General features: G+C 38.8%; 1 protein-coding gene across 2 annotated transcripts; it reads right to left on the bottom strand.

Moving 5' to 3' along the window:
• Positions 1-1,998: 1,998 nt before the first annotated feature.
• LOC124393884 lies at positions 1,999-14,572 on the bottom strand. Of its 2 annotated transcripts, none has more exons than XM_046861929.1 (11): positions 14,400-14,572; positions 12,725-14,034; positions 12,175-12,637; positions 10,535-11,272; positions 10,313-10,441; positions 7,269-7,345; positions 6,868-7,042; positions 6,099-6,204; positions 5,961-6,007; positions 4,120-4,807; positions 1,999-3,969 (listed from the first exon to the last, which is right to left on the bottom strand). In XM_046861929.1, the coding sequence occupies exons 2-11, from the start codon at positions 13,949-13,951 to the stop codon at positions 3,855-3,857; spliced, it is 3,765 nt and encodes a 1,254-aa protein (XP_046717885.1). In that variant the 5' UTR covers positions 13,952-14,034; positions 14,400-14,572; the 3' UTR covers positions 1,999-3,854. The 2 variants fall into 2 exon arrangements, with proteins under 2 accessions (XP_046717885.1, XP_046717886.1); XM_046861930.1 differs by lacking the exon at positions 14,400-14,572 and adding an exon at positions 14,296-14,346.
• Between the last annotated feature and the right edge of the window lie 1,453 nt (positions 14,573-16,025).

Here is a 16,025-nt window from a genome sequence, read left to right as displayed (position 1 = left end):
AAGCATAACATTTTCCCTCCACTTAAACTAGGAGACCAAAACCTGTTCCAGCAGAACAATGCCCTGTGCACAAAGCCAGCTCCATTGAGAAATATGCTTTACATGGGTTGGAGTTTAAGATCTCCTGCTATAGAGCTACCTCAACCCTATTAATACTAAGGCTTGAACCCCCAACCTTCTGATCAGTAACCCAAAGCCGTCACCCCTGTGCTACCACTTCCCTAAGATACGAAAGCACATATGGCTGCAAAACCACTCCACTGGCAACCACTGGCCACATCCTACCAATCTTATAGCAACGACTACACTGGAAACCCTAGAAGCATCTTACCATCGCTTGGCAACTAGCTTACTGTACATTGTGCTGTCAATCTGTATTTTTTCAGGAAATGGAGGGTCAGTATTTATAGATGCAGGGTCCAAAAGTTTGAAATCTGTTTATTATCTGACGCCATTAAGTACACAGATTTAGTGATTCATTTACAAATACAACCTCAGTTCCTGAAAAGGTGGGACACTGTGAAAAAATCTACTGCACAATAGCATTCTACAGCAATAGCATAGTCTGGCCGCTGAACTGGCCTGCCTGCAGTCTAGACCTTACACCATTTAAAAACGCATCATGAGATGATAAACACAACAAAGGACACCCAGAACTGTTGAGCAGACAGAATCCTGTACACATATGGGAAAATATTCCTCTCCCAAAACTTCAGCAACAGGTTTTCCCAGTTCCCAGATGTATACAGAGAGAAAATGTGATGCTATATAGTGGTAAACATGGCCATGTCAAACTTTATTTTAAAATTACCCTATTTCCTTATTTACATTGCCTTATTACCTTTGAACATTTGAAATGATTATTTGTTTTATTGTGAACAGAATATGGATGTTATTTTTAAAAAGAGGTTTTCTGATCTATTCTCAGTACTCAGTTTTTGAAAATGTCAATTATTGTTATATAGATACACTACAAATAGAATAATTTTATTAAATGATTTTATTCTCTATGAACATGTAGTTTGTGTTTTTGTCCACTAGGGGCAGATGCTCTTAGCTAAATTAAATGCAAAATGTACAAGGCAAGGCAAAGACTTACTCTTAAATAAACGGCTTACATTGAAACAATCTGGAATTTGTCTTGATCTTAGAACATTTTTAAAAACCCATATTATGAACAACAAAAGCGACTAGCTAATCAAACAAGCTCATTTTCCAAACCATAACTAACAAGCTACTCGAACAAGCTGTCATGTCAAGGTGTAGCTTACTGGTTAAGGCATACTGCAGAACTTTGGAGCCAAAGGTCATGAGCTCAAATGCCAGCCACAGCAAGCTGCCCCTTCTGAGCGCCTGATCAAGGCCCATAGCTGTTCAGTTGAATGAGTGATATAAAATGTTGCTATGGCTTATGGCATCTGCACAATGCAAGGCGAACAATCTAAAATTATATCCCAGTGCCTAAACGTGGAACAGATAAGCAATTAGCAAGCAACAAGAATAAAACCGGCAAAGACGAAAATAAGGAAACAAAACAAGATGTGAAAACAAAGGCATAAAAACAATAAACATTCGTATTAATCACACAGAACGCAAGCACAGTGGTGTATATATCAATTTCACAAGAAATTAGGAACAGCTGGGAATGAATAGACACATGACCAATGACGAGACAGGTGTTAATACACAACATAAACCAACACATTAATGAATACAAGACATGGAATACAGACATCGTAACGTATCTCCATTGTAATTAGAGGACTACCTGTAATGCACGACGCGTACCTAGCTAGTTAATTGAATTAACTGAATTTAAAATTGTATTCTGTAACTTAAGCCAAGGAAAGACTTCATCTTACTAAAATCAATAGAATAAAAATTAGAAGGAAAGAGGACTAGAAAGAAAACTGGGGGAAAAAATATCTCTCATAATGTTTGATTTTTATAATAAGTAAATTATAGGTGAATATGAAAAATTTAACCAGTGAGAAAAAATGTACTCCATTCATTTATTCTTTTATTGTTTTCAAAATCAAAGTAAACAGATGATACAGGTACCTCTGAACAACCCGGATGTAAAATAACTAATCAACAATCAGCACGTAATCAGTGGCTTCACCTAACATTCTGGTTTCACGCTAGGACATTTTTAGGAATCACTACTTAAGTGCTTTTTATAAACCACAAGCAAAAGACAGGAAATGGGACTTATTTGAGGGATCTATGAGATTGTCTGCGTTCTCTAAATGTGTTGCTCTAGTTTGTATCTCATTATTTTTGTATTTGCACAAATAGCTCCAGAATGGACATTTTTTTAAATAAAAGAAATGAATGGAGACTGATGATCATCTGTGGCGACCCCTAATGGGAGAAGTCAAAAGAAGAAGAAGAAATGATTGAAATCCTATTTGACTTCTAGGATAGGATTGGATTTTAGATTGGAAATATTGTGCACTTGAAGGCATTGATCAAATTTGGTATCGCGATACACTTTGTGCGATTCAACATGTAGAGAGAATAAATAAAGCAACTGATCCAATTTTTATTTTATTTCTCACAACACAAAAAAAGATTTTTGTGTTTTCAATTGCAAAGTTTGTTTTTCAATTCCAAATAAAAAAAAAACCGAATGAATGCAACGTAGGTGGTATCAAAAGGATTCGAGACTCATCTTGGTAACTGGTGTGATTCTGACCACGTGCGTTACCACATCGGCAATTCCATCATGAACAGCAAGTTAGAACAAAGAGCAAATGGGAAATTCTGCATGAAACTGAGCACAGAGATGTTCGACATGACATATATTTGACATACGGCGACGCTGCAATGAGTCGTTCGAGGTGTTTCAAGCGGCACACGAGCTTCACGACCGGATGAACATCACAAGAGATCAGGAAGACTTCCAATGAGCTCAAACCCCAGAAAATGTTGAAACCATTCAGCAACTTGTGCATGATGATCGTCGGAGAAAAAAGCTACATGATCTCATTTGCGCACCCACCCTACTTTCCAGATTTGGCTCTTGCGGACTTCGCCCTCTTCCCGAAGATGAAGATCCAGCACTCAAAGTTCGCCTTACCCTAGATCCTGTTATGGAGATCCGGCACGAATCGCAGAAGGTGCTTAACACGCTTCTGAAAGAAAACTTTCAGGACACATTCCAGAACTGCCAGTAACAGTATGAGTGCTGTACTGGTGTACAAAGGGAAAATGTTAAAGGTGATAGTGTGTAAACGTAGAAAAATAAAATACTTTCTTTTAAACAGAGCGAGTCTCAAAACTTTTTGACACCACCTTGTACAGACCCTGAAAAAGTATTCACTTTCAATACTTGAGTAAAGTCTTCCAAAACAGTACCACAAAGGGGGAAGTTGTAATGGTTAAAACATTAAACCACTGATCAGAAGGATCAGAAGTTCGTACGTTCAAATCCCAGAATCACCAGGCCGTAACTCTGTGGGTCCTTACGCAAGGTCTTTTACGTTTCTCTGGACACAAGTGTTTTCACTCGAGAATTTTCCACTCCTTCTATTGGAATATTTAATTTGACAATTTACAGTTTACTCGACTTTGTTTAAATCTATAATTAACATGCTACAGGTTTGAAAGTCACAGATGTTTTTAGATGCTAATGATGTTCTAGTGGTGCGTTGACATGAACTTAAAGAGTGAGCTTTAGATGTAAATGTGAACTATCACCAAATTTTGGCATAAACAAGCAGGAAATGAGGAGAAAGCTGACCACATAACATAGATGTTGTAAAACTAAAGAAGCAGAATATTCTGCTGTACTGTAAGTTGTGCTTGTAGTTAATTGTGCTTTTCTTTCCACTTCTTATCCATGAATGTTTTCAATGCTTGAGTTTGCACCATTGTTGCAGTTGACATAAGGTCTCTCTGCTACACATGGACTGGGCCAACTGGTCCACTTTTGATGCTCCGAGGTGAAGCCACTGTGAAGGCGTTCTGTAGAAAAGAAAATATATTCTGGGTGTAAAATAGGTGCAGGTGTGATGCAAGCTTAACTATGTAGACCTCATGAGTTTCCAACACAAATTTGAGTTTCCTTTGAAACCGGATTTTTATAACTGAAGCGAACCTGCTCCTAATACTAACCTCATTCTCTGGTTTGGCTTGATGCCATGTTGTGTCTTTTCCACTCCCATTGTGATCCCAGAACCGAACAATCGTGCCCAGCGCAGCTCCTTTGCCATTTGGACCTCATCCGTCCTCAATGAGAACTCTTCCCCACTGCTGTCCACATTTTCCACCAGTGTCTTATTATTACTTCTATGAGGAACAGCATCAGGCCAATGTGCCTCCATCACATGCTCAGTAATGGGTGTGTGGCTGAGCCACCAACCAGCATGCTTCTTTTCTGAACAAACAACCGAAACTTGTTTCTGCTCCTGGTCTCGGTTGGACTTTCCAGAAACCATAACTGCACGGCCTTGAAGGGACTTGTGTACAGTAGTGATACATGATGTACTCATTTCTGTCTGGGATGGAGTGCATGGTTGTCTTTTCTCCAGATTAGCTCTTTCATGGTGTCCATCACTGTTCTGGCTGTCATGTGGCTGTAAAAATGAGAAGCCAGACAGAGCAAAAAAACTTGACTGTTGGACGGATAGCTGGTTCTGCTCCTGTCTTTTTTGGAGCCTTGACTCTGAAAGCAAGTGGAGGTCAAAGGGCAACTCGGACAGTGGCTGCAGAAGGAGGAGGAGTTCCTGAAAGTGAGATTTGAATGCCGGATCCTGGGAAAGAGCCAGGAATGCCCAGGGGTGGTAGTACTCTGCGATCACATCTGCGAGGGAAAATGAAAATACATGTTTGGGTTAAAGGGGTAGTGTTGTCATGGGACAAGTATCTCTTAACAAATAATTATTACATAGTTCCAAAAATACCTTTGGATTTGCGATATGGACACAAACCAGATCTGGGTATTTACTTTATAGTAATTTCTTGTTCGACATTTAAATTCATGACATTTGCCAGATGCCCTGATCCGGGAGTGACTTACATTTATCTCATTCATACCCTTTTGCTCAGGGGCCCAGGAGTGGCAGCTTGGTGTTACTGGGATTTAAACTCATGACCTTCGGATCCAAAGTCTGAAGATACTTAAGCACTAAGCTACCACTTTGACAATTATCTCATTTATACAACAGATGATGCTGATTAGCCCAGCAGGGGCAGATTGGCAGGACTGGGAACGATGTGAACTCACAATCTTCCGATCAGAATTCCAATGTCATAACCACTGAGCCACCTCATCATATCTTTGTTTTCTGGTCAGTATTTGCAGTATGCAACACCAGGAAAAGAAGATATGATGAGGATATACTGTATATTGTGTTCATTACATTCCTTTGCTACAGATTTTTGTTCTATATTCTATATACAAGGGGCGGTCAAGTCAAACAGGGACTTTCTGAAATAAATAAAACAAATCTCAAGGAGTGGAAACTGCATTTATTTTTCGTTTACACACTTTATCCTAGAGTTCCTGGAAAGATCTGGCATTGATGGACGTACGGTACAAAACATTTAAACCATTCAAATGTCTTCCTGTGCCTGAGCGTCTCATCACCGTACTATGCTTGCAGTCTTCTGTAGATATTCTCTCGAAGTTTCTTCGATTCACAAGAAACTCCATCAACTCAGTTTGATCTCAGTCAAAGCTGTTCCATGCACGCACTAACACTGTTGTCTGCCATCTCGATTAACGGTCTCTGGAATGGTCCGTGACATGTGCGCCACCTATCAGTAATAGGACATGCTAGCCGCTTACTACTGCGTATAGTACCGCCACACCGGCATCCATTTTTATACCTGTGAAATTAAAAGTCCCGGTTTGACTCATATGTCATTCCTATTCTTTATATATTCTATAAAGTTGCTTAAGACCTATGTCACAAGAAATCCAGCTAAAATTAACAAGGCTCTTAGAGTCTTACCGATACAGGTGTGTAAGTGCCAGAACCAATTCTCCAAAGCAGACAAGCTGGGAAACAAATATTATTATTGCTACTCCACAGCAATTTATTTCATTTGTACTTTAAGATAAATAGTGTATATTCTGTATTAAGACTCACTTCAGTAGGCCTAAGAAGAAGGCATTAAGCCTCATACTGTGATTGGTCAACTTTGAGCACTTTTTAACCACCGAGACCAGACTGTGCAGCATGCGGGTGGACGGTCCTGGAACAAAAGAGTGCATTTATAAATAAAAGTGCAATAAACCCAGGACCAGTGGTGTGAGAATCTCCTTAATAATGTACAAACTTCATAAAGCAGCCATAATGCTATGCTTGTAAGAACACAGAGCCTTTTTTATTTTTCTTGGAAACAGCATTACGGGTTAGTCAAAGAAAGTTGCATCAGAAAATAATAAGGACATAATCCTCGTCTTGGACACATGCAGTAATAGCGGAAAAATGCAGTACCAGGCTATTCCCAAAATACCGCTATGCTCCTAAAGGAAGCGCAACATATTTCACCTGTTACACCGTGTGTAACGTGTCTTTCGTTAAAGCCTGTGTAAAGTACATTAGTGTAGACAGCTTATAGACAGGTGCGGCTTATTTATGTTAAAAATAAAAATATTTGTAAAATATTCAATCAATAATACATTCATGGTACATATATTAGCATGAACAGCGTATGATTAAGGTACTGGCATTAGCTAATTTTAGCTTGATTTCTTACAGACTTCCATATAAATTGGTTTGCTTTTATAAATAAGTCATTTTCTCAATAAAAACAACAAAATCATCCTCCGTACAGGTTGAATATCCGAGAGGAAGGCACTTTCCACAAAATCACACCTGACAAAACAACTCTGAGCGACTAGCATTCCCAAACCTGGCTTCGTCGATGCCTCCACCACGCTCCACGGCTTATTACTACGCTGTCCGACAATCAAATCCAGCTTAAAAGGTCTCAGCCCGTCCTGGAGAATGTTCCGGAAAGCGGGGCAAAGATGATCAAGGACCAGTTGACTGATTTTTGGGCACAGCGAGCTGTTTCCCACCCTAAACTGTAATCAGATCACAGCACAGTCTGTTATATAAAGTCGCACAGAATTATTATCATTAGCACATTCAATTAAACCGCTAGACTGGAACGACACCTCAGATTGAGATAGAGCAGTGTTAATTGGATCTCAGTGGGATGCATTTTGTATTGCTGTAACGTGTTAAAATTCATATACGAGGTTTTGCATTTAATATCACTGTTTTAAATCACTGTTCTCTTGTTCCTACCTTCTCATTAGGGTCTGTGCCAGAGCTGAAATGGGCTGTGATCAAATCCACTGCTTTGCTCAGTGATTTCAACATGTCTGAAAGGAGCAGGTGAGACAGAGAGAGAATTGTAATATGGGTTCTTTTGGAAAGCACTTTCTGACCAATTCAACAGCAAATTAGCTGAAAGCTGTACATCCAAATGACTGTACTGCATCATAAACAAGTGTAACTGTTCAATACAGAGTGTATAATTATGGAGTCATTTATATTAATATCAAATATATTTTCCATACATACTGTACATATAGATATGTTTAAATACTTATATGGTAAATACAGCGATTTGAATAAATAGGTCATGACAAGGTCACTTGAGTAAAATCACAAAAGTATTTGCCTTTAATTTGTACTTAATTATCCAAAGTGCTATGAATTATTTTCACTATAATGTTCCTATTCTCATTTTTGTCACAAGACTTTTTACTTAATCAACTCAGTTTATGTGAAAAGACTCGAATGTGACTCTCAGCACACTGATCTATTAAAAAAATTATATGAATGACTCAAACACTTATTAAAATGATCATGATCCCAAATCCTTCTTTTCAACTACAAAAAAAATCGATGCAAATAGAGGTCACGTGTGTTGTGGCGAGTTCGAGTCTGAAGTTTCTTCCATCATTTATTCCTCTCTAAATGTCCTGCTTGCTGTTAAACTGATGCTGAACTGTATGTTGGTGATCAGTAGATACAACAAGGCGCCAATCAAAATAAGTTTAAAACAGAGCGCGCGCTCAACCCCGATTGGTGGATTGGTGAGTGTTTGACCAGTTGCGTTTTTTTATCCTCATTAATAAAACGAAACAACTGTTGTTGAGTAAAAAGTGAGATATTTGACTTTGAAATGTAGTGAAGTTACTGTAAAAGTCTCCACAAATAGAAATACTTCAGTAAAGTACAGATACGTGAAAAAACTACATAAGTACAGTAATTTACTTCATTACTGTCCAACACTGCATTCCAATAACTATTTATAAAGTGTTTAAATACATTTCATGCTATTGCAAGTGGACCGAATACTAGATGAATGAAAGGTATGACCACGGCAGATATTATAACAGATATATTACAGGTTTGGGATCAAAATGAGCAAGAAGAAGAAGAAACCAAGAACAGGACACTAATCTAAGTCTTTGCAACACTTAAAGAAACAGCAGAGTTAACATGCACAAACAATTTAATGAATTAACACTGAACAGGCGAACACAATCACACAATAAACCAATCACAGGACAAGGGGCGGAGCCAGGATTTGTACATTAAAAAAGCACATGGAGTAAACTAAATAGAGATTGAGTAGGGAAATATGTGACATACCTAAAATATATGGACAAAAGAATTGGGACACCTGACTTGGAGGCGTTACATTTCCTTTCTCTTGAACTAGGAGACCAAAACCTGTTCCAGCATGGCAATGCCCCTGTGCACAAAGCCAGTTTTATGGAAGTATGTTTTTAATGGGTTGGAGTCAAGATCTTCTGCTTTAGAACTTTAATTTCCATCTTATTGAACACTTCTGGGATGAATTGAAACCCTCCTTACCTCACATACTGTACATCAATATCTGACTTTACAAATGCCCTTTTTACAGAATGAGCACAAATCTCCACAAGCATACCCCAAAACCTTCCCAGAATAGTGAAGGTTATTATGACAGCAAACGGGGACTAAATGTGGAAAGGGAAGTTCAAAAAGTGCATACCGATGTTATACTCAGTATAAGATTTAATTTTGGAGCTAGCATTTTTACTTTTATTATTCCTAAAGTTTGGCTAAAATACATTCTAGAACATTCCAGAAGCTGAATGGTATATTTAAGGAATAAATAAAAGAGACTCATTAGTATTAGTGTGCTCACAACAACACACAATCACACATTCAAATAACTGACACGGTGAATTAGTCAGTGACAGGGTGAGTTTAAAAAGTAGGTCACAAACACCTACAGGGACACAGAGACCAGAGACTGCAAAGACATTGTCTCTCCATGTCTCCGTCAGACTGAAAACTAATACATCAATATGCTGCAACAGCAGAAGGCAAGATTATAGACGTATTATTTAAAAATATTTCGAGTGCAAAACATGATTATGTCTTACATTGCATATGTTAACAATAAATCAAGAAATTAAAAAGGGCAAGCAGATTGGAATGATAGACTTATGGTCAGTGATTGTTTTTCTATAAAAGCACTTTCCAAAGTTTTTATTCCTCTAAAACCACAGCAATTTACCAACCATTACAATTTCCATTTATTCATTCCTTACATCAGAGGTTCATTGTCCTTGGTTTTGTCCTCAGCTTGGGTTACTGTCAGTCTACTGGAGTGGTTTGCTCTGGAATTTGCTGGTTTCCTTCCACCCCCCAAAAGCATTCCGGGAGGTGGACTGGCTATGTTAAGGTGCACATATTCGAAATCTTGATCTACACTATATGGACAAACGCATTGAGTTTTCCAGACATACAGTATGTGATTCCTTCTCAAACTATTACCACAAAGTTGGAGGCACACAATTGTATATGAAATTTTCCCTTCACTTGAACTAGGAGACCCAAACCTGTTCCAGCATAACAATGCCCCTGTGCACAAAGCCGGGTTCATGAAGAGATGCTTTATATGGGTTGGGAAATGTGAAAGATCTCCTGCTATAAAGCTTTGACCCTCGACCCTATTGAACACCTTTGGGCTGAATTGGAACTCTGACTGCACCCCAGGTGTCCTCACCCTCACCTACATCAGTACCCTCAGAAACCTTGTGGTTGAGGAGAGCGGAGGTTATTATTAAAAAGTAATAGGAGTAAACCAGGATAAATCAGTTCCTGAACATCGAAAAGCTTTAAACTAAAAAAAATCTGTCAATAAAAATGTGTTTGAAAGTCAGATAAAATGCTTCCTTCAAACAATAATAAAATGTTAATGTAATAAATGTTCACAAGCCTTATAGCAATTTCCGCTTGGAAGAGATCAGACCCATCAAGAAAGACATCCTTCTGCATCTTACCTTTACTCTGCAGCAGATCAATAGGAAGAGATTTCATGAAGACATCTGGTGATGAGCAAAACTCTTCAGGTGGTCTATCTGCCAGAGAGGATGAGTCACCATGCTGATGTTGCTCTTTCACTAATAAGCCTGTACATACAAAGAAGAATACCTGAATTGACCATTATCAGGGTGACTAAGTGCAAAACCATAGTTATGGTGTCGCATGAAAAAAAATCATACAGGAAAGCTTTTTTGGTTCCAAGATGTAAAAAGCACCAGTGCTGTGCTCCTCGTTGGTGTGGGCTCGATACACAGCATCTGAGTTGCACCGTCCAGTACCAGGAAGTACATTGGAGGTGTCAGAAGTCAGCAATGTCACAGAGGTAATGGCTGGAGACAAGCTGTAATGAGGAAAAAAGTGCTCCCCTTGTGTTCTTGGTTCTGGTACTTGACATTTGTCAGGTGTCAGATGTGAGTCAGCTTGCGCAGGAAAAAAGCTCTGTAGTTTTTTATTGGGAAAAGGTTTGTGAGAGGGCTTTTCCTGGCCAGTCGCACATTGCTTAAGGTTTGGAGAAGCTTTATCACCTGTGAGGCTCTTATCATGTTCTTTGGTCTTTGTGCTTCTGTATTTAAAGACTTGGGGAACCTGAAAGAATAGTAGACTGGGCGGAACCCAGTGGGGCCTAATGAAAAACTCAGTCGGGGTTGGGGTACAGGTAGAGCAGGTTTCAGAGCATGAGGCTACTTCCAGATGAATGGAGGAATAGTTGTCCAAAGGTGAGAGTGCTAAACATCCGGACAAATCAGTGTTTTCGGATGCACCATGTTTGTGGCTCTGATACTGGTTTATTAGGGAGCCCAGGGCTTTGTTGGATTGCTTTTCGGATGGTGGTTGAAGGACAAAGGGTTGGATGGGTAGAGAGGTAGGTCTCTGGGGTTTAGTGTAGTGTGCCATTTCTAGGTCTGATTCAGTCACCCCTGTGCAAACAAAAAAAAAAGTGTATGTTACCTATTTTTACATCGATTGCATTGCTGAAAATAAGTGGAAGAAACAAGTTTGTACAACTCCAATTCCAAAAACGGGCAAAATAGAAATAAAAACAGAATGTATTTATGTTTAAACTGAGAATATATACTATTTAAAGGTCCTTTTAAATTTGATGGCTGCAATAGGTCTCAAAAAAATTTGGACACAGCCATGTTTACTGCTGTGTAGCATCACATCTCCTGTCCGTATCTGGGATCTGAGTAGACCAGATACTGAAGTTTTGTGAGAGGAATGTTGTTCCATTTGTCTGATAAAGGATTCGAGCTGCACAACAGTTCTGGGTGTTCTTTGTTGTATTTTTGTTTCATGATGCACCAAATGCACCCTGACTCTTCTACTACAAAGTCCTGATATTGTCATATATGCATTATGCAGATAGCTTTGTCTTGTTCAAATATGCAAGACCCTCCATGAAAAAGACGTTTTCTGGATGGAAGCACTTGATGCTCTTAAACCTGTATATACTGTTCAGCATTGATGAACAGTTATTCAACCAGCAATTCATTTGTTTAAATTAAAAGGTGCTTTATCATGGTTGGGCTTGTGGTAGATTTGAAACCTATTCACAAGCTGCATGAGTCCAGCATGCACCCTCATTCACACCAAAGACAACTTAATGTACCTAGATATGTTCTTTGGAGGTTGCAGAAAATTGAAGACCTAGATCCTACAGACACAAGAAGAATATGCCACACAGAAACTCCACACAGATAGTAACCTGGGCAAAGGATCAACTTCTGGAGTTGTGCTATATGGTACTGTAGCAATGCTAACTGCTAAACTATAATTGCACAAAAAATGCTCAAGTAAATAACACATTTGGTTTGCTTACCAGTTTTAGAGCCCATAGATCGTCCAGATTCCTTCTCAGTCTTGTTTGTTATCAGGGTTACATTTTGTCCCAAATTATCTTTTCTATAAACAGTTGAACTGTTCTGCAAGAAGTGAAAGCAAGTAGGATCTTCCTTGCTGTTTTTCACCACCGATAGACTGCTCTCAGTATTCTTGTGGCGGGCGAGCTCTGCAAATGAGGTTTTATGCTGCTTCAGCACATGCGAGGATGGACTTATCTGGCTTGGACAGCTCAGGACACGGCGCAAACCTTCCTGCTTTGATAAGGAATGGCATAGCTTGTTCTTCCAGCTTTGAGATATTTGTAAAGCACTGGTCTGTTCATGATTATTGGGTTCTGGATCTTTGTCAGGATGTATTTTGCTGCAAGTCTTTTCTTTGTTTATTTCCCTCTGAATCTTCCTGTTTCTTTTGCTTCCCTTTTTATCTGTGTCCTCATCATCCTAGGAAAGAACATATACACAAAGTGGGGCATTATAATGAAAAGTCAAAGAACAGAAACCCAAGATATTATAATGTTCTGACTGTACCTGGTGGTTCAATTGGTTAACTTCAGCAACCTTCCTGTCTTCTTTTCCAAAAAGAAAGTATTCTGTGGGTGGTGTCATGCTTCCATGGCTGTGACCTTCTGAGCAACTTGTCAAAGGTGACCATGCCGGACTAGCAGCAGACTGAGATGAAAGTTCACAACTCACCAGCTTGTAATAATTATTAGTGTAGGCGGTCAGCTCACCTTGACAGGGTGTGAGATCAGAAATTTCCTGAGACAACAATCCGTTACAGTCAGTCTGGTAGATGTTACAATTTGGATCAACTTCATGAAGAGACCAGCATGGAATCAGCTTGAAGTCATCATCCTGGTGCATAGACCCTGATTCTCGGGACGGCTTGGGAGGACTGTCTAGGCCATACGGTGTAGCCGGGACCGCATTATTAGTTTTGTTATAAATGGCACTGAAATTTACGAGCACCCCATCAGAGCTGTTGCATGAAGAATCACTGATGTAATCGGTCTGGTTTTGATTATAAGATTCGCAATTTAAAAAGGCGTTATACATGTTCGGAACATAATTATAGCACTCAGGTTCCTCCAAAGTTTCCATTTTTGGAGCATATCCCCTGCAGTCTTTTTCATCAGCTGATTTTTGATCCTTACAGTCCATGAATGTTGGGGCGTCTTCAATGTCCCTTTGAAGTTGCACCCCCAAGTCTGATAGAACTTGTTTGTCACTTCCGACTGTCCCAAAATGCTCCAAAATTGTCTTATTATGTTTGCATGTGGTGGTACTGACAGTGCACTGAGTGCAATAAAGTGACTTTGTGGCACACCTCAGGGGCTTATTCTTGGTCTCATTTGAATTTCCATTCTGGCTAAATGATTGCCCTTTGCAATACCTCTGCAGGTTTTTTACATATGCGTCACAATTTTCATCAGAATCTGATTTAAAAACAAACTGGTTACAACAATGAAAAGTTGTTGAGCTGTATCCTCTTGTGTATCCTGAACCCGGATCGGAGATTCCTGCCTTTTCGTTGGAGTTGGACTTGATAGCACGTCCCTGGAAGCTACCATTCAATGCTTCATTTGGGAGGTTTTCCTTTTCAGGCAGTGAAATACTGTGAGTCAGACTCAAAGAGGAGGGCCGTGTCGGTTTCGAACTTGGGGGATAAACATGACAACCCACAGACTGACCATGAACCAGAGGGACGTGTCGGACAATCATGGTCTCTCTGGACATCTTATCAATATTAGCCATTTTTCCAAGGAACCATTCAGAATAAGTCAACAAACAGTGATACAGTTCCTGTATCTATGTCATGCTGCATTCTCCAGTAATATCTAACAAACAAGAACATTTAATATTATTACACTGAATTGGTATACAAAGAAATGACTGCAAGCTATTCTAATAAAATAAAAAATGTCATTTTCATGCTGCAACATTTAAATTTTGCTTTTATATATATATATATATATATATATATATATATATATATATATATATATATATATATATATATATATAATAAACAAGTAAACACACAGTAAAATTATCGACTGCAACAAATCTTATCTAGTCAATAAGCTCCATCCACCAACTGAGTCAACATCCGAGTCCCTGAAGCAAATGCCAAACATTTCCACATCGCTCTAACATCCAGTCGCATGACTCTACACACAAACATAATGAAATGTTCACTTACCAGTAGTAAGCCATAAAAACAAAGTGACAGCGGGACTAGTTTCCCTCACACTTCCTTCGGTTTCTCACTCCACCCCCTCCCACTTAATGTTTCTCTCTCCAGTCTCCTTTTTCTCCACCCTTCTCCCCCATCCATCTCTCTCTCTCTCTCTCTCTCTCTCACACACACACACACACACACACACTCTCTCTCTCTTTCCCACTCTGTTCTTAGCACAGCGGTTCTGAGCACTCCATAATCCTATGGCAACAGCATCAGCGATGTCTCTGAGCGTGCTCGCTGATTTGCTGAGACTTGTGTGGAAGGCAGAGCTCCGTCGGCTCTCAGCATGGGGGAACGAAATGCTGACTCACACAGCCATAATGTCACAAGACTCGGGACAGGACACTGTGATAAAGATTTTCCAGATTTTTGGCCCTCAGGTTAAACAGAAGTACAAAAATGTCATAAAATATTTCATTGAAATGGCTCGGATTTGATTTTATGCGGTTTGGAAGGGCAAAAATCAGACCTAAACACAAACTAATTAAACAATTTATTGTAAAGAAATGCATGGACATAATCTGGTAATAATTTCTAATTAACCTCAGGGATGTAATCAGTGCTACTACAGTTTTTCTCAGTTGCTTTGGAGCAATTCTTGAATCATTCTTGAATGGGGCATTTCTCAGAACAATTTGTACAAACAGCACATTGGTTTTCTTGGCAAAAGCCTGTACTTTTTTCAATTCCTTAGTTCATCTCTCAAAAGTAAGTATTTGTCTCAATGAACATTGCAGTCAGAATAAGAAGTTCTTTTGTCATTGTTCACAAACAAAATCGTCGAAATGTTTAGCCATGTTGTCAGTATGACGGCGCACGGTTTCAGTATTTCCTGAGGTAAACTAGTTTGGATTACAATGATTGAAAATGCACAAGGTTGAATTTCTTCTGTATGAATTTCAACACCACACATGTACACATTATTGTAGGTTTGATGTTGATTGCAAGAGACCAGACAGGATTTACACTTTTACTGTACTGTACTGTACTGTACTAGTGTTTCTTGGTTGTTCATCCATTTTCAGAAACTGTGTTTTGTTCCATCTGCATCTGCTGAACAATTGAAGGTTTACGTGATTCACATTTGTCTTATTTTAGAGAACTAATTGTTCATTTTGTTGATCTTGACCAAAACATTCGCAATTTGATTAAAGCAACAAGAAATGCTCCTATAATGTGCACAAGTGACGACAGGAGGTTGTACAGTAGTTTTAAGAATTTCATTTTTGATCTGAGAAACGCTCCAAATCAACTGAGAAAAACTGTAAAAGCTAGAAATAAGCTCTCCAAATCTCGGACACAACTCTATCAAGCTTTCTCCTGATATAAACCTGGGAGGTTTCAATATAAGCAGGTGACCTTATATTGAATTTTATTGCAAATTTGTTATATGAGGATTACAATATTAGATTCATTTGACTGCATTTAAGCTATTTATAAAAAGAAAATTCTTTTTTTTTTTGTTTTGCAATGTGACTAATAAAAAGAGGAATTTTTCCTCCCAATCCGAACCTCAACAAGTCAAAAACAGTGTGACTGTTAGAATGGTAGTATGATGGTTTTTAATAATAATAAAAAAAATTA

Source organism: Silurus meridionalis, chromosome 11 (genome assembly GCF_014805685.1).
Source record: "Silurus meridionalis isolate SWU-2019-XX chromosome 11, ASM1480568v1, whole genome shotgun sequence".
Lineage (NCBI taxonomy): Eukaryota > Metazoa > Chordata > Actinopteri > Siluriformes > Siluridae > Silurus > Silurus meridionalis.
The sequence above is the reverse complement of the archived record's forward strand: the minus strand, read 5'-3'. Positions and strand labels throughout refer to the sequence as shown.